Below are 24,591 nucleotides of genomic sequence, written 5' to 3'. Positions count from 1 at the left end.
CTGTTTTTGATTTTCCCCATTCTGACAAGTGTGAGGTAATGTCTCATTGTTTTGATTTGCATTTCCATAATGATGAGTGATATTGAACATCTTTGGATATGTCATTTGGCCATTTTGGAAGTCTTTTTTGGAGAAATATCTGTTCATATGTTCTGCCCATTTTAATTAGATTATACATTTTGGGGGCATTGAATTGTATAAGTTCTTTATATATGCTGGATATGAAACTTTAATCAAATTTGTCATTTACAAAATTCTTCTCCAGGTCAGTATGTTGCCATCTTGTTTTGTTGGTTTTCACTTCCTTCACTGTGCAGAAGTTTTTATTTTGATATAGCCACAATAGTTTATTTTTGCTTTTGTTTCTCTTGCCTCAGGAGACATATCTAGGAAGATTTTGTTATGACTGATGTCAGAGTGATTACTGCCCGACCTCTCTTCTATGATTTTTATGGTTTCAGGTCTCACATTTAGATTCTTATTCCATTTTGAGATTACTTTTGCATATGGTATAAGAAAGTGGTCCAGTTTTATTCTTTGCATGTAGTTCTCCAGTTCTCACAACACCATTTGTTGAAGAGACTGTCTTTTTCCCATTAGAAATTCATTCCTCTCATGTCAAAGATTAATTGACCATATAATTGTGGATTTATTTCTGGGATTTCTATTCTGTTCTGTTGATCTATGTGTTTATTTTTTTTCAGTACCATAAATATTTTTATTACTAAAGCTTTGTAATGTAGGCTGAAGTCTGGAATTGTGATACCTCCAGTTTTTATTTCTTTTTACTAGTTTTAAGTGTACAATTTAGTTATTCAGTGATTCCCTACAACACCTGGTGCTCATCACAAGTGTACTCCTTAATACCTTTCAACTATTTAACCCTTTCTCCCAACCCATCTCCCCTCTGGCAACTATCAGTTTGTTCTCTATAGTTAAGAGTCTGTTTCTTGGTGTTCCTCTCTCTTTTTTTCCCCCTATGCTTGTTTTCTTTTTATGTTTGTTTCTTAAAGTCCACATATGAGTGAAATCATATGGAATTTGTCTTTATTTCACTTAGAATGGTACTCTGTAGCTCCATGCATGTTGTTGTAAATGGAAAGATTTTATTCTATTTTTATGGCTGAGTAACATTCCATTGTGTGTGTGTGTGTGTGTGTGTGTGTATCCCATTTTCTTTATCTGTTCACCAGTCAATGGACACGGGCTGTTTCCATAGTTTGGCTATCACACATAATGCTGGTATAAACATTGGGGTGCAAGTGTCCCTTTAAAATATTATTTTTGTGTTCTTTGAGTAAATACCTAGTAGTGCAACTGCTGGACAGTCAGGTAGTTCTAACAGTCAGGTAGTTTTAACGTTTTGAACAGCCTCTATACTGTTCTCCAGAGTAGCTGCCCCTGTTTTCTTTGTCACCAGCAGTGTAAGAGGGTTCTCCTTTCTTCTCATTCTAGCCAACACCTGTTGTTTTTTGTGTTTTTGATTTTATCCATTCTAACAGGTATGAGGTGATATCTCACTGTAGTTTTATTTGTATGTTCCTTATAATCAATGATGAGCATCTCTTCATGTGTCTGTTGGCCATCTGTATGACTTCTTTGGGAAAATGTCTATTCATGGCTTCTTCCCATTTTTAAATTGGATTATTCATTTTATGGGTGTTGAGTTTTATAAGTTCTTTATATATTTTGGATACTAACCATTTATCACATATGTCATTTCAAATGTCTTCTCCCATTTCAAAGGTTGCCTTTTAGCTTTGTTGATTGTTTGCTTTGTAGAAGGTTTTTAAATTTATTTTTATTTTGATGAAGTCTCAGCAGTTTATTTTTGCTTTTGTTTCCCTTGCCTAAGGAGACATATCTGGTAAGAAGTTGCTATGGCTGATGTCAAAAAAATTACTGCCTGTGTTCTCCTCTAGGATTTTAATGGTTTCAGGAATCATATTTAGGTCTTTAGTCCATTTTGAATTTATGTTTTGGATGGTTTAAGAAAGTGGTACACTTTCATTCTTTTGCATGTTGCTGTCCAATTTTCCCAACACCATTTGTTGAAGAGACATTCTTTTTCCCATGGGATATTCTTTCCTGCTTTGTCAAAGTTTATTTGAACATATAGTTGTGGGTTCATTTCTGGGTTTTAAGTTCTTTTACATTGATCTGTGTGTCTGTTTTTGTGCCAGTGCCATAGTGCTTTTGATTACTGCAGCTTTATCTTTTAGCCTAAGGTCTGGAATTGTGATAACTCCAGTTTTGTTCTTATTTTTTAAGATTGCTGTGCTATTTGGGGTCTTTTATGGTTCCATACAAATTTCAGGATTGTTTTAGTTCTGTGAAAAATACTATTGGTATTTTGCATTAAATATGTATATTGCCTTAGATAGCATATACATCTTAACGATATTTGTTCTGCTAATCCATGAGTATGCAATGTCTTTCCATTTCTTTGTGTCATCTTCAGTTTTTTAATCAGTGTTTTTATAGTTTTCAGAGTACAGGTCTTTCACTTCTTTGGTTAAGTTTATTCCTAACTCTTTCATTCTTTTTGGTGCAATTGTAAGTGGGATTGTTTTCCCAATTTCTCTTTCTTCTGCTTCATTATTAGTGTACAGAGATGTAATGGTTTTCTCTGTATTGACTTTGTAACCCCAATCTTACTGAATTAATTTTTCTGTTTAAGTAGGTTTTGGTGGACTCTTTTAGGTTTTATATGTATAGGATCATGTCATATGCAAATAGTGAAAATTTTACATCTTTCTTACCAATTTGGATACCTTTTATTTCTTTTTTCTTGTTCAATTGCTGTGGCTAAGACTTCTATGTTGAATGATAGTGGTGAGAGTGGACATCCTTGTCTTGCTCCTGACCTTTGGGGAAAAGGTCTGTTTTTCTTCATTGAGGAAGATGTCAGCTGTGGGTTTTTCATATAAGGCTTTTATTATGTTTAAGTATGTTCCCTCTAAAACTACTTTGTTGAAGATTTTTGTCATGAATGGGTATTGTACTTTGTCAAATGCTTTTTCTGCATCTATTGAAGTGATAATATGGTTTTTATCCTTTCTCTTATTGATGTGATGTATCAACTTGATTGATTTGCAAATATTGAATTACCATTGCATCCCAGGAATAAATCCCACTTGATTGTGATGAATGATTTTGTTAATGTTGGATTTGGTTTGCTAATATTTTGTTGAGAATTTTTGCATCTATGTTCATCACATATATTGGCCTATAGTTCTCTTTTTTGGTAGTGTCTTTATCCGGTTTTGGTATCAAGATAGTGCTGACCTCATGGAATGAATTTGGAAGTTTCCTTTCCTCTTCTGTTCTTTGATATAGTTTGATAAAAATAGGTATTAACTCATCTTAAATTGTTTGGTAGAATTAATCCGTGATGCCATCTGGTCCTGGACTTGTGTTTGTTTGGAGATTTTTTATTACTGATTGAATTTCATTGTTGCTGATCTGCCTGTTCAAGTTTTCTGTTTCTTCCAGCTCCAGTGTTGATAGGTATATGTTTCTATGAAGTTATCCATTACTTCTATGTTGTCCAATTTATTGGCATATAATTTTTCAAATATTCTCTTATAACCCTTTGTATTTCTCTGGTGTTGGTTGTTATTTCTCCTTTATTATTTGTGATTTTGTTTATTTCAGTCCTCTATTTTTTTTGGATGAACCTGGCTAGAGTTTTATCAGTTTTGTTGATCCTTTCAAAGAACCAGGTGCTGGTTTCACTGACCTCTTCTATTGTTTTTTTTAAACAGTTTCTTTATTATCTATTTTTGCCCTAATCTTTATTGTTTCCTTGCTTCTTCTGGTTTGGAGTTTTGTTTGTTGTTCTTTTTCTAGCTCCTTTAGGTGTAAAGTTAGGTTGTTTATTTGAGATTTTTCTTGCTTCTTGAGGTAATGCTATAAACTTTCTTCTTAGAACCACTTCTGCTGCATCCTCCAAAATTTGGACTGTTGTGTTTTCATTTATTTTTGTGTACTTTTTGATTTCTTCTTTCATTTCTTGGTTGACCCATTCATTGTTTAGTAGCATGTTATTTAATCTCATGTATTGGTGCCCTTTCTAGATTTTTTCTTGTGTTTGATTTCTAATTTCATAGTGTTGTTTTCAGAAAAAAATGTATGGAATGACTTCTACTTTTTAAAAATTTGTTGAGACTTGTTTTGTAGCCCAATATGTGATGTATTCTGGAGGATGTTCTGTGTGCAGTTGAAAAGGATGTGTATTTTGCTGTTTTAGGATGCAATGTTCTGAATATTTCTCTTAAATCCATCTGATCCAGTGTGTCATTCAAAGCCACTGTTTCCTTGTTAATTTTCTGTATGGTTGATGTGTTCATTGATGTCAGTGGGATATTAAAGTCCTCTACTGTTATTGTGATATTACTAATTCCTTTATGTTTGCTTTTAACTGTTTTATCTATTTGGTTGCTTTCATTTTGGGTGAATAAATATTTACAATTGTTGTATCTTCTTGCTGGGTTGCCTCTTTTATTATTATGTGGTGTATTTATTTTTCTCTTGTTTCAAAGTCTATTTGGGGGATGCCTGGGTGGCTCAGTCGGTTAAGCGTATGACTTTGGTTCAGGTCATGATCTCGCAGTTTGTGAGTTTGAGCCCCGCATCAGGCTCTGTGCTGACAGCATGTAGCCTAGAGCCTGCTTCTGATTCCATGACTCCTTCTCTCTCTGTCCCTCCCCCACTTACACTCTGTCTCTCGCTCTTAAGAAATAAATAAAAAAATTTAAAAAAACATTAAAAAATAAAGTCTATGTTGTCCAATGAATTTATTGCTACCCTGACTTTCTGTTGACATCCATTTGCTTAATAACTGTTTCTCTACCCTGTCACTTTAAATCTGCAGGTGTCTGTAGGTATGAAATTAGTGTCTTGTAGGCAGCATATAAATGGGCCCTGTTTTTTATCCATTTTGTCACCCTTTGATTTTGGTTGGAGCATTTAGTCCATTTACTTTCCAAATAATTATAGATAGATATTTAATTATTGTCATTTTGTTGCTTGTTTTGTGGTTGTTTTTGTAGCTTTTCTCTGATCCTTTCTTCCTTGCTCTTTTTCATGGTTTGCTGACTTTGTTTGTTGATATACTTGGATTCTTTTTTTTTTTTAGTTTTTGCATATCTATTACTGTTTTTGATTTGTGCTTACAGTTAGGTTTGTATACATCATCTTCTGTATACAGCAGTCTATATTAAGTTGATGGTCATTTACGTTTATACCCATTATTCATTCCTCTTCCCTTCCCTCATATTTCAAGTATATGGTATTTTATTTTACATTATTTTATTTTGTGAATCCCTTGACTGATTTTTATAGGTATACTTATTTTTATTGCTTTCGTGTTTCCTACTTTTCATACTTTTACTTATGGTATTTCCTTTCCACTCAAAGAGTCCTCTTTAGCATTTCTTGGGGGGTGGTTTATTTCTCATGAGTTCCTTTAGCTTTTGTTTTTCTGAAAAACTATTTTCTTTCCTGTTCTGAATGATAACTTTGCCAGATAGACTATTCTTGTCTGCATATTTTTCCCATTCAGCACTTTGAATATACTATGCCACTTCCTTCCAACTGCAATGTTTCTGCTGAAAAATTCACTGATAGCCTTATGGCGTTTCCTTTGTATGCAACTCCCTTCTTTTCTCTCGCTGTTTTTAAAGTTCTTTATCACTTATTCTTACCATTGGTGTAAGCGAGTTAAGTAGTGAATGTGGGCACTGTGCTGGTTCCTGCAGGTGGCCCTGTGTGTATGCTTAGGGACAGGGGAGATAAATGGCACATGCCAGCACTTTTTTCCTGGAGAGGTCATTCTGAGATCCCTGTCTCTCCTGGACATGTTCTGAGATGAGTAAACAGCTCTCCCTCCTGTATGCCACAGGCCTTTTTCAAACTGCGGCTTCTACACTGTCTCTACTGGGTGTTTTTCATGCTGTCTCTTTAAGGGTGAGGATCCTGCTGCCTGTTGCTCTCTGGGCTCTCCCAGAACAGAGCTTGCTGATATTTAAAATTGTAGGCTTGAGCACTGGGTGTTGTATGGAAACTAATTTGACAATAAATTTCATATTTAAAAAAAATAAAATAAATAATAATAGAAAAAAATTGTAGAATTTAAGTCCCTCTGGTTTTAATAACTCATTAAATTCTGCTCCTCTTACTTTCAAAGCTAAATGTTATGGGGGGGGATTAATCTTCCCCATGTGGGCTCCCCAGCATGATAGTCTGTTTCTCACCCTTCTCCATACTGGTTGCTCCCTTTGCACCATTAACAACTGTGGTTCGTTTTACTCCCTACTGCATCTCTTTCCTTCCTACCCTCTTCTATGTGGCCTCTTCTTTACCTTCAATTGTGGAGTTTGTTCTGGGTTCATTTTTCTAGGTTGTTTACAATGATGTGATTGTTATCTAGCTGTATTGGTGGGATGAGGTGAGCCAAAGGTCCTCTAAGTCTGTCATCTTCCCAGGCTTCCCAAGTGCTATTTAAAGATGGACTAAAGCTGCAACCCCTCATCCTCCCCCCCCCAAAAAAAGTCAAAGTTCAATATTCACATTCCTGCAACCATTTCTAACCCCTGAAGTTTATGCTATTTTGGGGGAGGGGAGGTAAAGAGTTATATGGGTGAAAGAGTGCATATTTTGTTTTGTTTTACTTTTTTTCTGGAGTGGGACAGGTGCAAGGAACAGGGATTAGAAAAACACTATTTTAGGGGGGATGATCTATGCATTCTTTGAAAGTGATATTTTCCTTACCTTGTTATTTCCCAGTCCTCTAGCATCCTTGCCATTTAACTTCTCGGTCATATTTTACTGAAAAGAATCTGGGATGAAATAGGAATAAAGATGGATATCAATAAACTAGATTTAATTTTAGCCCTTTTATTTATTAAGGGATTCTATTGAACTATTCATGGAGTTATTTAGGCCTGTTGTATCTCCTTGAGACCCATCCTATCATCAGCAATAATGACACTACAGGTTTATTGCTTGTTTATTATATATCATGCACTGTGCTGAGATCACTTTACTTCTATTATCTTATTTAATACTAACAATCAGTATGGTCATGGTACTATTATTATTTTAATTTTAAACATTAGGAAGTTGGGGTTTAGAAAGATGAAATAACTTGCCTGAAATCATAAAACTAGTAAATATCAAGGCCTGGATTTGATCTGAGGCAGCTTGGTTTTAGTGTTCTTACTCATAACTATCGTATATACTGATGCAGGACCATCAAGTGCGATGGTCAATAAAGAACTTTTGAGACGTTTTATGGTACAAAAACATTCTTTTATTATACCAGGGGGACAGGACCTATGGGATGAAAGAGCTACACTTGTGAGGAGTGACTGATTAATACTTTTAAGCTTGTGGAGGGAGGAGGGTAGAGGTAATATAAGTTTCTAAGGAATTTCTGCATGCTAAAGGTAGGGTTTATGGAACCTTGGAGGTCTGGCTATTGTCAAGATAAGGTTGCTTTTAATCTCTAATGAAACAACATTAAGGCATCCATGAGTTCCTGGAAGAATATCAAGCTCTGTATGTCTCAGGTACTTATCAGTGGGCTGTAAGTTGTAAGGAGACTTAATTTTAGCTACATTTTTCTTGCCTTTGTTCTTATCATCATATACCACTTTTATTATGCATTATATGGATTATGCCTATAAGCATATATTATATGCATATTGTATATTTACACATACATACATGTATATGGAGTATGTTATGACCTAGAGCTTTGGACTATGTCTTTTCATAAATTGAAATCCATTTTCAATTTTTGAATAACTTGTACTTTATTTGGTATGCTTTAAAAATAAAATCTGAGCAGAAAGGAGTCTCCAGAGCCAAGCGCAGACTAGAGGCCCATGGAAGAGGGTAGGAAGGGCGGAGAGGTGGTGCGCGCTACACGGACTGGTGGGAGGGAGCCGGGGCAGAGGGATGGCCCACCGGCCAAGCAGAGACCCCGAGTCTGGCTGGCAAAAGCGGAGGCGCTGGACGGAGTGTGTTCAGACAGCTAGCGGGACTTAACATCTGGAGGGTTAGAAGTTAAAAGCTCTGCTTGGAGAGCGGGAAGGCTGGAGGACAATGGGGGGGAGAGTTGCTGAGCTCCAGGATGACAGAGCTCAGTTTGGTGGGGAACAAAGGCGCTGGCCAGGGCCATCTCCCTCGCCCATCCCCCAGCCAAAATCCCAAAGGGAACCAGTTCCTGCCAGGGAACTTGCTTACACCGCGCAAACACCCAACACTATGCTTCTGCAGATCCACCCCTCCAGCGGTGGGTCTGACTCCTTCCCACTGCCACAGGGCCTCTCCCAAAGCGGATCACCTAAGGAGAATCGAGCTGACACTGCCCCTCCTGCCCCCGTGCACCTTGCCTATCCACCCCAGCTAATACGTCAAATCCCCAGCACCACAAGCCTGGCAGTGTGCAAGTAGCCCAGATGGGCCACGCCACCCCACAGTGTATCCCGCCCCTAGGAGAGGGGAAGAGAAGGCACACACCAGTCTGACTGTGACCCCAGCAGTGGGCTGGGGGCAGACATCAGGTCTGACTGCAGCCCTGTCCACCGACTCCAGTTATTCAGACAGCAGAGGGGAAGTGCCCCACAGGTCCGCACCACTCCAGGGAAAATCCAAAATGACCAAACGGAAGAATTCCTCTCAAAAGAATCTCCAGGCAATAACAACAGCTAATGAACTGATCTAAAATGATTTAAACAATATAACAGAAAGTGAATTTAGAATAATAGTCATAAAATTAATCGCTGGGCTTGAAAACAGTATAGAGGACAGCAGAGAATCTATTGCTGCAGAGATCAAGGGACTAAGGAATAGTCAGGAGGAACTAAAAAATGCTATAAACGAGCTGCAAAATAAAATGGAGATGACCATGGCTCGGATTGAAAAGGCAGAAGACAGAATAGGTGAACTAGAAGATAAAATTATGGAAAAAGAGGCAGCTGAAAAAAGAAGGATAAAAAAATCCAGGAGTACGAGGGGAAAATTAGAGAACTAAGTGATGCACTAAAGAGAAATAATCTACCCATAATTGGTATTCCAGAGGATGAACAGAGAGGGAAAGGTGCTGAAGGTGTACTTGAAGAAATAATAGCTGAGAACTTCCCTGAACTGAGGAAAGAAAAAGGCATTGAAATCCAAGAGGCACAGAGAACTTCCTTCAGACATAACTTGAATTGATCTTCTGCATGACATGTCATAGTGAAACTGGCAAAATACAAGGATAAAGAGAAAATTCAGAAAGCAGCAAGGGATAAACGTGCCCTAGCATATAAAGGGAGACCTATAAGACTCGTGACTGATCTCTCTTCTGAAACTTGGCAGGCCAGAAAGGATTAGCACGATATCTTCAGTGTGCTAAACAGAAAAATATGCAGCCGAGAATCCTTTATCCAGCAAGTCTGTCATTTAGAATAGAAGGCGAGATAAAGGTCTTCCCAAGCAAACAAAAACTGAAGGAATTCGTCACCACTAAACCAGCCCTACAAGAGATCCTAAGGGGGATCCTGTGAGACAAAGTACCAGAGACATCGCTACAAACATAAAACATACAGACATCACAATGACTCTAAACCCATATCTTTCTATAATAACACTGAATGTAAATGGACTAAATGAACCAACAAAAAGACATAGGGTATCAGAATGGATAAAAAAAACAAGACCCATCTATTTCCTGTCTAAAAGAGACTCATTTTAGACCTGAGGACACCTTCAGATTGAGAGTGAGGGGATGGAGAACTATTTATCATGCTACTGGAAGCGAAAAGAAAGCTGGAGTAGCCATACTTATATCAGACAAACTAGACTTTAAATTAAAGGCTGTAAGAAGAGATGCAGAAGCGCATTATATAATAATTACAGGGTCTATCCATCAGGAAGAGCTAACAATTATAAATGTCTATGCACCGAATATGGGAGCCCCCAAATATATAAAACAATTACTCATAAACATAAGCAACCTTATTGATAAGAATGTGGTCATTGCAGGGGACTTTAACACTCCACTTACAGAAATGGATACATCATCTAGACCCATGGTCAATAAAGAAACAAGGACCCTGAATGATACATTGCATCAGATGGACTTGACAGATATATTTAGAAGTCTGCATCCCAAAGCAACAGAATATACTTTCTTCTCGAGTGCACATGGAACATTTTCCAAGATAGATCACATAGTGGGTCACAAAACAGCCTTTCATAAGTATACAAGAATTGAAATTATACCAAGCATACTTTCAGACCACAATGCTATGAAGCTTGAAATCAATCACAGGAAAAAGTCTGGAAAACCTCCAAAAGCATGGAGGTTAAAAAACACCTTACTAAAGAATGAGTGGGTCAATCAGGCAATTAGAGAAGAAATTTAAAAATATATGGAAACAAACGAAAAGGAAAAGACAACAATGCAAACGCTTTGGGATGCAGCAAAGGCAGTCCTGAGAGGAAAATACATTGCAATCCAGGCCTATCTCAAGAAACAAGAAAAATCCCAAATATAAAATCTAACAGCACACCTAAAGGAAATAGAGGCGGAGCAGCAAAGACACCCCAAACCCAGCATAGGAGAAATAATAAAGATCAGAGCAGAAATAAACAAAATAGAATCTAAAAAAACTGTAGAGCAGATTAACGAAACCAAGAGTTGGTTTTTTGAAAAAATAAATAAACTTGATAAACCTCTAGCCAGGCTTCTCAAAAAGAAAAGGGAGATGACCCAAATAGATAAAATCATGAATGAAAATGGAATTATTTACAACCAATCCCTCAGAGATACAAACAATTATCAGGGAATACTATGAAAAATTATATGCCAACAAACTGGACAACCTGGAAGAAATATACAAATTCCTAAAAACCCACACACTTCCAAAACTCAATCAGAAGGAAATAGAAAGCTTGAACAGACCCATAATCAGCGAAGAAATTGAATTGGTTATCAAAAATCTCCCAACAAATAAGAGTCCAGGACCAGATGGCTTCCCAGGGGAGTTCTACCAGACATTTAAAGTAGACATAATACCTATCCTTCTCAAGCTATTCCAAGAAATAGAAAGGGAAGGAAAACTTCCAGACTCATTCTATGAAGCCAGTATTACTTTGATTCCCAAACCAGACAGAGACCCAGTAAAAAAAGAGAACTACAGGCCAATATCCCTGATGAATATGGATGCAAAAATTCTCAATAAAATACTAGCAAATCGAATTCAACAGCTTATGAAAAGAATTATTCACCATGATCAAGTGGGATTCATTCCTGGGATGCAGGGCTGGTTCAACATTCGCAAATCAATCAATGTGATACATCACATTAATAAAAGAAAAGGTAAGAACCATATGATCCTGTCAATCGATGCAGAAAAGGCATTTGACAAAATCCAGCACCGTTTCTTAATAAAAACCCTTGAGAAAGTCAGGATAGAAGGAACATACTTAATCATCATCAAAGCCGTTTATGAAAAGCCCACAGCTAACATCATCCTCAATGGGGAAAAACTGAGGGCTTTTTCCCTGAGATCAGGAACATGACAGGGATGTCCACTCTCACCGCTGTTATTTAACATAGTGTTGCATCAGCAGACAACAAAAGGAAATCAAAGGCATCCCAATTGGCAAAGATGAAGTCAAGCTTTCGCTTTTTGCAGATGACATGGTATTATACATGGAAAATCCGATAGACTCCACCAAAAGTCTCCCAGAACTGATACATGAATTCAGCAAAGTTACAGGATACAAAATCAATGTACAGAAATCAGTTGCATTCTTATACACTAATAATGAAGCAACAGAAAGACAAATAAAGAAACTGATCCCATTCACAATTGCACCAAGAAGCATAAAATACCTAGGAATAAATCTAACCAAAGATGTAAAAGATCTGTATGATGAAAAGAATAGAAAGCTTATGAAGGAAATTGAAGAAGATATAAAGAAATGGAAAAACATTCCGTGCTCATGGATTGGAAGAATAAATATTGTCAAAATGTCAATACTACCCAAAACTATCTACACATTCAATGCAATCCCAATCAAAATTGCACCAGCATTCTTCTCGATAGTAGAACAAGCAATCCTAAAATTCATATGGAACCACAAAAGGCCCCGAATAGCCAAAGTAATTTTGAAGAAGAAGACCAAAGCAGGAGGCATCACAATCCCAGAGTTTAGCCTCTACTACAAAGCTGTAATCATCAAGACAGCATGGTATTGGCACAACAAAAGACACATAGACCAATGGAATAGAATAGAAAACCCAGGACTAGACCCACAAACGTATTGCCAACTAATCTTTGACAAAGCAGGAAAGAACATCCAATGGAAAAAAGACAGTCTCTTTCACAAATGGTGCTGGGAGAACTGGACGGCAACTTGCAGAAGGTTGCAACTAGACCACTTTCTCACACCATCCACAAAAATAAACTCAAAATGGATAAAGGACCTGAATGTGAGACAGGAAGCCATCAAAACCCTAGAGGAGAAAGTAGGAAAAGACCTCACTGACCTCAGCCATAGCAATTTCTTACTTGACACATCCCCAAAGGCAAGGGAATTAAAAGCAAAAATGAACTACTGGGACCTTATGAAGATAAAAAGCTTCTGCACAGCAAAGGAAACAACCAACAAAACTAAAAGGCAACCTACGGAATGGGAAAAGATATTTGCAAATGACATATTGGACAAAGGGCTAGTATCCAAAATCTATAAAGAGCTCACCAAACTCCACACCGGAAAAACAAATAACCCAGTGAAGAAATGGGCAGAAAACATGAATAGACACTTCTCTCAAGAAGACATCCGGATGACCAACAGGCACATGAAAAGATGCTCAACGTCGCTCCTCATCAGGGAAAGACAAATCAAAACCACACTCAGATATCACCTCACGCCAGTCAGTGTGGCCAAAATGAGCAAATCAGGAGACTATAGATGCTGGAGAGGAGGTGGAGAAATGGGAACCCTCTTGCACTGTTGGTGGGAATGCAAATTTGTGCAACCACTCTGGAAAACAGTGTGGAGGTTCCTCAATAAATTAAAAATAGACCTACCCTATGACCCAGCAATAGCACTGCTAGGAATTTACCCAAGGGATACAAGAGTACTGATGCATAGGGGTACTCGTACCCCAATGTTTATAGCAGCACTCTCAACAATAGCCAAATTATGGAATGAGCCTAAATGTCCATCAACTGATGAATGGATACAGAAATTGTGGTTTATATACCCAATGGAGTACTAAGTGGCCATGAGAAAGAATGAAATATGGCCCTTTGTAGCAACGTGGATGGAACTGGAGAGTGTTATGCTAAGTGAAATAAGCCATACAGAGAAAGACAGATACCATATGTTTTCACTCTTATGTGGATCGAGAAACTTAACAGAAACCTATGGGGGAGGGGAAGGGAAAAAAAAAGAGGTTAGAGTGGGAGAGAGCCAAAGCATAAGAGACTTTTAAAAACTGAGAACAAACTGAGGTTTGAAGTGGGTTGGGAGGGAGGATAGGGTGTGGGTGATAGGTATTGAGGAGGGCACCTTTTGGGATGAGCACTGGGTGTTGTATGTAAACCAATTTGACAATAAATTTCATATATTGAAAAAAATAAATTAATTAATTAAATTAAATAAAGAAAAAAAAGAAAAAAACACAAGTAAAAAGCAAATACACAAAAATAAAATCCACACTTACTCCATTGAATATTTCAAACAGTAAAGTATAAGATAGATCTGATTGCTATCCCAGATTGTAACAATTTTCCCAGGTGTATTCAGGAAACACAATATTCTTTCATACCAGTTGTGGTATGATTAAAAAAAATGAAGACTGATTTTTGAAATAAATGTTTTAACTCTGGGTAAAATTTTAGGTTTTCCCTTGGTATTTTTGGTTTATTTTGTTTCTTGGTTATTTTTTTGCAAGACTTAGAAACAACTGATTTTGTAGGTTTTAGTTTGATATTCAGTTGTTTAGAAAAACTCCAGTGAAGGAGCTCTAGGTAGGTACAATTAAAATAATCTAATTTTCAGGTACTAAAGCAAATTAAGGGTCATGAATAAACCTTTCTCTGAATATTTCCAAACAAGTAAGAGTGGGGATCTCCCCTGAGTTTCATTCATTTTGTACAGTTACTTCAGTTATTTTAGATATTGCATCTCCACACATGATTTCACCAGTATCAATCTAAGAAAATATATGTTTATTATTATCAAATCTTATTTAAACCTTTAACACCTGTATTTTTAGAATGTGTGTACATATTTTTTCCTGTTTTTAAACTTCCTTCTAAGTTTATTATTACTTGGATAATTTATCATTTTGTATTTCTTTTAACGTTTATTTTTGAGACAGAGACAGAATATGAACGGGGGAGGAACAGAGAGAGAGGGAATCCCAGAATCTGAAGCAGGTTCCAGGCTCTGAGCTGTCAGCACAGAGCCTGACATGGGGCTCAAACCCACGAACTGTTAGGTCATGACCTGAGCTGAAGGTGGACGCTCAACCGACTGAGCCACTCAGGCGCCCCTCTGTCTCTCTCTCTCTTTTTTTTTAATAGAAAACAAGTGAGCATTAGGTATTTGTTAATGAAAATATTCTCTCATTGCTATACCCTGTGCTTCTATGAAAAAATAATAAAATATAATTATGTAATGAATGCCTCAATGTGTTAAACATTGAGTAGTATGTATATGGATATGTATGAGTTGAAGTTTTTAGTGACAGTGTACATTTCAGTGGCTCACATCAGTGGATGTTGAAATCAATTACAAAGCCCCAAGACCAACTTTTCTGATTTCACAATTTTGTCTGTGATCTGTTTTGTCAATGACTCATGTTGAGACAAAAGCTGTCCTCTAGGCAGCAACCAAATTGGATCTCAATTTTTTTTTTATTAGTAGCTTTTTCAGAGTTTAATATTTTGGTCTTTATTCTAAATCAGCCTACCTACCCCCACCTCATCATTTGACATTGATAATTTTTTAGTGTTCTTAGAAACATCTTTATCATGTGTTTTTACGCACTTCATTGCATCCATTGAAGAATGTGTATAACTATCACTGTTATAATACACTCTTCTAAGTATATGTAAAACACTTTTAGGATACACATTCTAAGGAATATGTAAACAGTGTTCTTCCAAACATCTTTGTTAGAAGTATTCTTAAACACCATTCTACATGTATTGCAGAATATTTATAACTTCTATTGACTGATAGAATATTAACCTCTATATAGTAAGCAAGTATCATTCTTAGAAACACCTTTATTACAAGTGTTCTTAAACACTTCACTATATGCTTTGCAGACTGTATAGATATCATTTACTGATATTACACTATTCTGAGTATATAGAAGTAGCAAACTGTTATAATTTAAATAGCATCATAAGCCATTTAAAAATTAAGAAACATATTTCCCACAAAATGTACATACATACATAAATATAAAAATTAGCATATCCCCTTGGATTCCAAATATATATAAAATGTATATGCATTTACTTTGGATTTTCTACATTTTTAGTCTCATTAAAGAAGATAACATTAAGAATTAATTTTGTATATAATTTAAAATACCATTTTGGGTATAATTCTCAATATTTAAAGTTATAGCTTGCTTATTTAGCTTTATAATTGTTTACCATTTTTTCAAGCCAGTTTATTTCAACTTTCTTTTTACTTTATATTTTATTTTATTTTATTTTATTTTATTTTATTTTATTTTATTTTATTCTTAATGTATTTTAAATTGAGTCCTCTTGGATATATTGAGCATCTTTCTTATGTTTGACTGTTGTTCTATAACATAAAATGAAAGTGATAGTTTTCTGTTGGTGCCAGGTTTGTTTTGTACATTTGAAATTCCTGGATGTCTTTGGAATCTAATTTTGTAGTTTCTTCATAGTAGTATGTCTAGGCTTTGTCACATATGGTTTGTATGAGTTGCTAATTTGAAGAAGCTCTCAGTTAAAATGCTGTTGCTTGAAATTCAGTAAACGAAGAGTTTTAAAATGCATTGGGTGTCTTTTTTGGCCCTTTTTTATTACAAGTATATGCCACTTTCTTATAAAATATAGAGAGGTGAAATTTTCTTAATTGTTGAGTTTTAGGACATTTTAAATGCTTTTGGCTGTATAAATATTTCTTTAATTTTCAGTTGTGTTATTGGTTTAAATAATTTAATTAGCCTATTTGTGACTAATATAATTCAACAATATATATATTTTCCCTGAATTGTTTTCAGTATTTTTTTGCCCTCTTCTAGATAAAGTCATAGCCCATACAAATAAGAAACCCAGTTAGACCCAAAATAGTATTGTATTAATCTATATACAGTATGGTGGATTTTAGGAACATAAAGAATTGACTGGTGAAGTTAAATTACATGCTACGTACAGTGTTAGGAAACACGAGATTGCAGTTTTATTGTGCAGGATATGAATGTGTGAAAACATTGCCCCATCACTCAAATTCATTCTGATCTCTCATTTCTTTTATTAACTAAAGCCTACAATATTTCTCAGTCACTTAACTCTTGGGGCATATTTCTTTTAGTTTAAGATACATGATATTAACATTTTTTGTGTTTCTGTTTAGTGTCCTAAAATAAAATTGTAAGCTCTTTAAATGCAGGGATTGTGTTGTATGTCCTCCTGTCCCCCTCAATTTGTAACAATTATTATGCACATAGAAAGCATTTATTAAATCTTTGCTGAACAAATGAATGAGTGAGATTAAGGAATGGTGAGCTGTACATATGGATTATGATCTTTACAAAAATTCACAGTTGTGGATAACTGACTGCACTTAGATTACTCTGAGATTGTGGCCAGCTGTATCTTACATGGCATTCTAGAAGATATTTTGTGGGTGTCATAAGTAGTCATTTCCAATTTTAGACCATCTCAATTACTATGAGAAGTAGTATAGCATAGTGGTTAAGAGCATGAGATCTATAGTCAAACGTCTTGGCTTTAAATCCTGACTCAGCCACTTACTAGCTTTGTATCCTTTGTTAAGTGACTTACCTCTCCTTGAGTCAGTTTTTGCATCTGCAGAGTGCAGATAATAGTAGTTCCTTTGTCATAGAATTGTTGTAAGAATTGAGTTAATATATGAAAAGTGCTTAAAATGGCAAATATTAGTTATTATTATTACAGTGGGTCTTGCAGCTTCTTAGACTAAGAGAAAAAAACTGATCATTTTTATATTTATAAACAAAATATACAATCTACTCTTAATGGCTTATGTCAATCCATGCATATACAATGGGGTCATGACTATATAAATTACTCACATATTTGGGAAAATAAATTTAAAACATATACAAACACATGCATGCACATATTCATTCATATACACAACATTTAAGAATAATACTGTGACTCAAACTTATAAATCAATATTGTTAATATTAAGCTCTGACGGGACAAAGTGACATGGGATAAAAATAAAAACCGGGTAGGTGTGGATGTGTATGTCATATAAATCAATTTGAAAGTTATAGATTTTCTTATTGATAGCTTAGTATCCAAAAAATTTATCCTTGGAAGTAATTTGAACAGCACCACTATGAATTGTGAAAATATATCAAAATATAGATGGTTTTACAAACCTGGAAGCTTGTGTGCCAGATATTGAGAATGAGCTTTCTGCCTTTCATTGGTGGTATCGCTTTGAAGGGGCATGCTGATTGTGGAATTGTAATCAATTCTTAGGCTTGCTGAATGTCTCCTTGGACATTTGCCATGGATTTTTTGAATCATGAACATTTAGCCTCTTCAGTCTTCATGCTTCCTTACAGAAATGGCCTCGTCTCTGATTTGCAAGCTTTATATGCTTATAGCTGATATATGTTAATCAGACCAACTTGATAATTATGCCATTAATGACTCAAAAGGCCTATATATAAATGAAGACAAAATTATATGTATAGATTCAATCCAGAATCCTGTAATAAAAGGATGCAGGCTATTGGTTGGTGAAGGCATGCAACTAGTTTCAGGTCCATAGTTATTATCTGGTCCATATGCTTTCTAAGGAAATTTTAATAAAAGGGTTTATAAAAACAAGGTAAAGTAACCTAGGAGAAATAACTGACATGTACTACATCAGATACTCAATCATCTATATAGACTAAGTTATTTTATTTAATTTGTATACATCACAATTCTTTAATTTATTCCTACAATCTAGTTGACAGTATATTACATTTCAGTGCAAGTATCTGTTGCAGTTCATAAACAGAATGTGACACTGGGGGGTGTCAAATATTCAAGGCATTACTATTCACTCTTCATATACACATGAAGAGTAAAGAAAATATAAAATCCCCTCTGATAAATCATTCAACATTCAAATATATTTACTGAGTAAAGTTTCAAGTACATATAAGCACCATCCATAATAATATATATATCATTATTTTGGACAAATCTATATATAATTTTCTCTTAGCCAATTGATAGCATGAGAACTGACCGATAGAAATTTCAGTTTATTTATCATATTTAACCAGTGTAATGAAATAAGTACAGCAAAGTCTTCTATAAGATAATAGGAAGATTACCTTGAGAAATTCAGCTTTCAGATTTATTTTGACATAGTTATACAGCTTCCCTCAAATAGCCAAAGCAATCCTGAAAAAGAAGAACAAAGCTGGAGGCATCACAATTCCAGACTTCAAGTTATATTACAAAGCTGTAGTGATCAAAACAGTATGGTATTGGCACAAAAATAGACACATAGATCAGTGGAACAAAATAGAAAACCCAGAAGTGAAACCATAGCTATATGGTCAATTAATCTTCAACAAAGCAGGAAACAATATCTAATGGGAAAAAGACAATCTCTCCTCTTGATATTTTTATTTACTTTTATTCACTCATATATGTACTCTTATAAATCAAGTACTGAATTATCTCTCTCTGTCCAATGAAAGGAAGTAATAGCCTGAAAAAATAAGCTGAGAGACATACACCCAAGTTTAGATAGGTACTTTGTAACTCTGAATTATTTTATAGCATGCTATTTTATAGCATGGAACAGAGAAGTGTTCTCTGTTATAATGCTCCAATGGATGGAAATGGGAAATTTGAATAATAAACTGACAAAAGTTGAGTTATTCCAGGTGGCTTTACTTTAAAATTTTTTTAATTCAATGAGAAACTTTACTAATTTATGAGTAATCAAGGGTAAAACCAGTCTAAATATGTAGCAATAGAGAATTACAAAAATTTAAAATAAAAGAAATATAGTTTTATGCCTTTAAAGGGTAGGTTGTAATAAGAATGAAACTAACAAGCACAAAAAGAATCTGATTAAAACGTGGGCAGAAAAAAATTTTAAATAAAAAATAGGCAGAATAACTGAATAGACATTTTATGAAAGAATACCTGCAGATTGCCAACAGACACATGAAAAGATGCTCAACACCACTAATCTTGGAAATGCAGACCAAAACCATGATGAGATATCACCTCACACAAGTCAAAATGGCTAAAATCAAGAAGACAAAAAATAGCAAGTGTTGGTGAGGATGTGGAAAAAAAGGAACTCTCATGCACTGTTGGTGGGAATGTAAATTGGTACAGCCACTGTGGAAAACAGTATGGAGGTTCCTCAAAAAACTAAAAATAGATATGCTATATGAGCTAATAATTCCACTATTGGGTATTTACCCAAGGGAAATGAAAACATTAACTCAAAAGATATACGCACCCCTATGTTTATTGCAGCGTTAGTTACAGTAGCCAAGAATGGAAGCAAACTAAGTGTCCATCAATAGATGAATGGATAAGGAAAATGTAGTATATATATATATATATATATATATATATATATATATATATAATGTGGTATATTATTATGTATTATATATGTGTGATACATTATAAGATGAATGGATGAGGAAAATGTTATATAAATCATATATTATGATTATATATCATATTATATTATATATAATATATATAATGGAATATTAAACAGCCTTAAAAAAGATGAGATTGTGCTTTTTGAGACAACATCAATGGACCTACTTAAGCTAAGTAAAATAAGTCTGACTGAGAAAGACAAATACCATATGATTCCACTCATGGAATCTAAAAATAAAAATAAAAAAAAGAATAAAAAAACAAAAAGCACAATCAGAGCTACAAATACAGAGAAAAAAAAACTGATGGTTGTCAGGGGGGAAGGATGTGGGGGGGATTGGAAAAAATGGGTGAAGAGGAGGGGGAGATACAGGCCTCTAGTTATGAAATGATAAAGTTATGGTAATATGGCACAGAGCAAGAGGAATACGGTCAATGATACTGTAATGATGTAATGGGACAGATGGTACCTATACTTATGGTGAACATAGCATAATGTATAAACTTGTCAAATCACTAAGTTGTACAACTGAAATTAATGTAACATTGTGTGTCAACTATACTCGAATAAAAGAAATTAAATAAAAAAGAATGAAACTAACAAGGTAAATTTATCAGAGGTCATTGACAGGACTTGTTTTAATAAATAGGTAAGAATGCAAATATTACTTAATTAGCATATGAGTATAGTGAAGGGTATACCTGTATTTGACAAGCTATTTATTTATTTATTTATTTATTTATTTATTTTGAGAGAGAGTGAGAGAGAGTGAGCATGAGTAGGGGAGAGGCAGAGAGAGAGAGAGAGAGAGAGAGAGAGAGAGAGAATCCCAAGCAGGCTCCATGAGTCAGCACAGAACCCCACATGGGGCTTGAACTCACAAACTGTGAAATTATGACCTGAGCTAAAATCAAGAGTCAGAATTTTAACTGACTGACCACCCAGATGCCCCTGTACTTGAGAAGTTTTAAAAGAAGTTTAAATATTCCTCATGAAATGCCATTTATATTATCTAATTCTTTAGCAGATTATCTAAAGATATTATAAAGGTAAACACTTTCCTGAGTTATTTTTAAAAAATCAAAGTAGTAAGATCTGTATTAATCAGCTTATATCATTAGTTCCCAGGATATTAGCCACATTCACTTTCATAGGGAAGTTCATCAAATTTCAAATAAATTATGTTAATCTGGGACCATTTCCACTGTACCCTTACTCTTACTATGTGTAACCAAAGAAGAATGATAATTTCATAATTTAGTCTTATTTTAAGTTTAGGGAGCAGAAAAACAGAGAGAGAGAGAGAGAGAGAGAGAGAGAGAGAGAGAGAATCCCAAGCAGACAGCACAGAGCCCAACTATGGACTCTAGATCATGAACATTGAGATCATGACTTGAGCCAAAATCAAGGGTCAGACGCTTAACGACTGAACCACCCAGGTGCCTCCATAATGTATTTAGTCTTCTGATGCCTTTAGTTATTCATATAAGCTCAGCTTTCTTTTATATAAGATTATGTTAATTTTTCTCCATTATTTAATATATTATATTGTTTTACTTATGTATCTTCTAATTACTTCTTTCTAAATAGAGCTAAAGAAATGGCAGAAGCAGGTTACTAAAATATATATGTGAATAATTTTGGATTTTTCCCTCTTAATTATAGTTATGAAGCAGTTTACCCAAGAGATTGTACCCTCCCCAAATAGTTCACATATATTAACTATATGGATTCTTAATTGATCAAATTCCAAATGTTAAAGCAGTCACAAATCAAGAAGTACATTTTATCTCAGTTCTGTGAAGTCCATCTTCAATATTATTATAACAGATTATAAATATACTTTCAGTTATAATCTCTAAGTGTATATTTAACAGGGTATCTTTTATTAATTAAATTTTCTACTTAAGCATTTCTGTGAAGGCCTACAAAAATCTGTCCTTCCTAAGCCTTTCTAACTAAGGACGCTGAATTTAAGATGAAGTGTTGGAATAAAAACTGTAAATGGCTCATTCATAATAAGAAAAAAGACACAAGTAATTCTATACTGGTTGAATTATATAGTTGTCTTTAAAGGAGGTATGGTCTCTATTTTCTTTGACATTTCCTCTACCTCTTTTGTCTTTTTTCAGAATTGAATTATAATTTTCTGATATATGGAGAACACTTTGAAAGAGCAAAAATCAATGGGGAGAAGCTACTTAACATTACTCGGCAAAAACTTAATGAACTTGGCATAATACAGACTGACCACCAGGACATCATATTAAAAGCGGTTGCTAATATTAATAAAAAGGTGAGTCCTTTTTATTTTTATAGTCCTATTTATTATTATAACACTGTCCTAATTTGCCTTTCTTTTTAATTAACAAAAAATGAATTAAAGAAAAGAGTGTGTTTCCATCAGATACGTGATCTACAGTGAATTTCAGTTTTTTGCCTTTCTAGTTCAAAAGTAATTATGACTGATATGGTCTCTAATTACTCTGTGGATCGTTCATAATCCTGTATTTGAATCATGGCACTGTCTTAAGTGGTTGCTGTTTCTTGCTCCACCGTGAGGATAATGTGTCCCATCATTCCTGGGAAAACTCAGAGATATTCTGCCTAAACTGAAGGTTATTCTGCCTTATAGAATTGAAAGTGAGAGATGGAGGTTCTAAGAAATAAACTCACAAATTTTTATAAGATCAAAGGATTGAGAGAATTGCTATATCCACTGAATCTTAAAATGAATCAAAGAATGATAAAAGAGTTATCAAGGCCAGACACAATATTCTAGACAGTTGTCTTTGCACCTAGAAATAGAGTGGTCACTTTATATAATAGCTCAGTCAAACCAAAATTCAATAATAAATACAAAGGACAAGTCTGGAACTCATTAACAAAGATGAAGTAGATTTGGATTTTTTCATTATTTCAGGACTGTGATCAAAATCCATCTACCTATTCAACAAATATTGATCGAGGACCTTCAATTACTTGAGTAATTCAAACAATATCATATGCCTAATTGTGTCTACTGAATTTCATTTTCCATTATTTTTTATTTTTTTAACTATATTTACTTATTTTGAGAGTGAGAGAGTGCAGGAGGGGCAGAGAGAGAGGAGAGAGACAATCTCAACCATGTTCCGCATTGTCAGTGCAGAGCCCAACGTGGGGCTGAAACTTACAAACCATGAGATCATGACCTGAGCTGAAATAAAGAGGTGGACGCTTAAATGACTGAGCCATGCCCCTAAATTTTCATTTGACAGGCTTAAAAACTATTTCTTTCACAGTACAACCTATTTCACTTAGCATAATACCCTCTAGGCCCATCCATGTTCTTGCAAATGGCTAGATCTTGTCCTTTTTGTTGCTGTATAACATTTCATTGTATGTATATACCACTTCTTTAGTCATTCATCTATCAGTGGACACTTAGGTTGCTTCCATATCTTAGCTATTGTAAATAAAGTTGTCATTTTCTTTAGGTAAATACCAATTAGTGGAATTTTTGAATCATATGGTATTTCTATTTTTAGAAATTGGCTGTACTAATTTATATTCCCACCAACAGTTCATGAAATTTCCTTTTTCTCTGTACTCTCACCAACATTTGTTATTCCTTGTCTTTTATTTTATCCATTTTGACAGGTGTGAGGTGATGTCTCATTGTGGTTTTGATTTACATTTTTGTGATGATTATTAATGTTGAGCATTTTTTCATGTATCTGTTGGCCATCAATATATCGTCTTTGGAAAAATGTCTGTTTAGGTCCTCTGCCAATTTTTACAATGGAATATTTTGGATCCATAAAAAAGAATGAAATTGGGCTGCCTGGGTGGCTCAGTCGGTTGAGCATCCGACTTTGGCTCAGGTCATGATCTCACAGCTTGTGAGTTCAAGCCCCACGTCAGGCTCTGTACTGAAAGCTCAGAGCCTGGAGCCTGCTTTGAATTCTGCATATCCCTCTCTCTCTGTCCCTCCCCTGCTCACACTCTGTCTCTCTCTCAACAATAAAAATAAACAATATTTTTTTTTAAAAAGAATGAAATCTCTCCATTTGTGACAACATGGATTGACCTAGTGAGTATTGTGCTGAGCAAAATAGGTCAGACTGAGAAAGACAAATGTCATATGATTTCTATCATATGTGGAATCTAAAAAAACAAAACAAATGAATAAACAAAAAAAAAGCAAAATTAGACCTATAAAAACAGGCAAGAAACTAATGTTCGACCGGAAGGTGGGCAGGGGAATGGGCAAAATGGGTGAAGGGGAGTGGGAGTTACAGGCTTACAGATATGGAATGAATAATTCCTGGCAATCAAAGATATAACATCAATGATATTGTAGTAGCATTGTGTGGTAATAAATGGTAGCTATACTTGTCGTGAATATAGCATCACATATACAGATGTTGAATCACTCTATTTACAACTGAAACTAATGTAACATTGTGTGTTAACTATAATAAAAAAAATAAAAATAAAAACTATTTCTGATGGATTTTAAAATGTTCTAATATGTCCTATTGATTTTTGAAAACTCTTATCCTTCTACTTTCTGTAAGGTCAATGTTTACTCCTTTTTAAAGTAGTCTTTATGTATCTTTTCCATCATAGCCTTACAAGAGTATGATGATATGTATATTTGATTCTACTTTATATCCCATTAGGTTAGGT

The 24,591-nt window shown here is 34.9% G+C and overlaps 1 protein-coding gene across 2 annotated transcripts in view; it reads left to right on the top strand.

Annotated features, from left to right (window-relative positions):
• The window catches only part of LOC109255075 (uncharacterized), a 443,355-nt gene that overhangs the window by 67,511 nt on the left and 351,253 nt on the right, over positions 1-24,591 (top strand). For both annotated transcript variants that reach the window (XM_019429494.2, XM_053891448.1), the window contains exon 4: positions 22,050-22,213. In XM_019429494.2, the coding sequence (XP_019285039.2) occupies positions 22,050-22,213 (164 nt within the window). The remainder of the gene's footprint in view (positions 1-22,049; positions 22,214-24,591) is intronic.

This window comes from Panthera pardus, unplaced genomic scaffold, assembly GCF_024362965.1.
Source record: "Panthera pardus isolate Hobbes unplaced genomic scaffold, ASM2436296v1 HiC_scaffold_27, whole genome shotgun sequence".
Classification (NCBI taxonomy): Eukaryota; Metazoa; Chordata; class Mammalia; order Carnivora; family Felidae; genus Panthera; species Panthera pardus.
The sequence above is the reverse complement of the archived record's forward strand: the minus strand, read 5'-3'. Positions and strand labels throughout refer to the sequence as shown.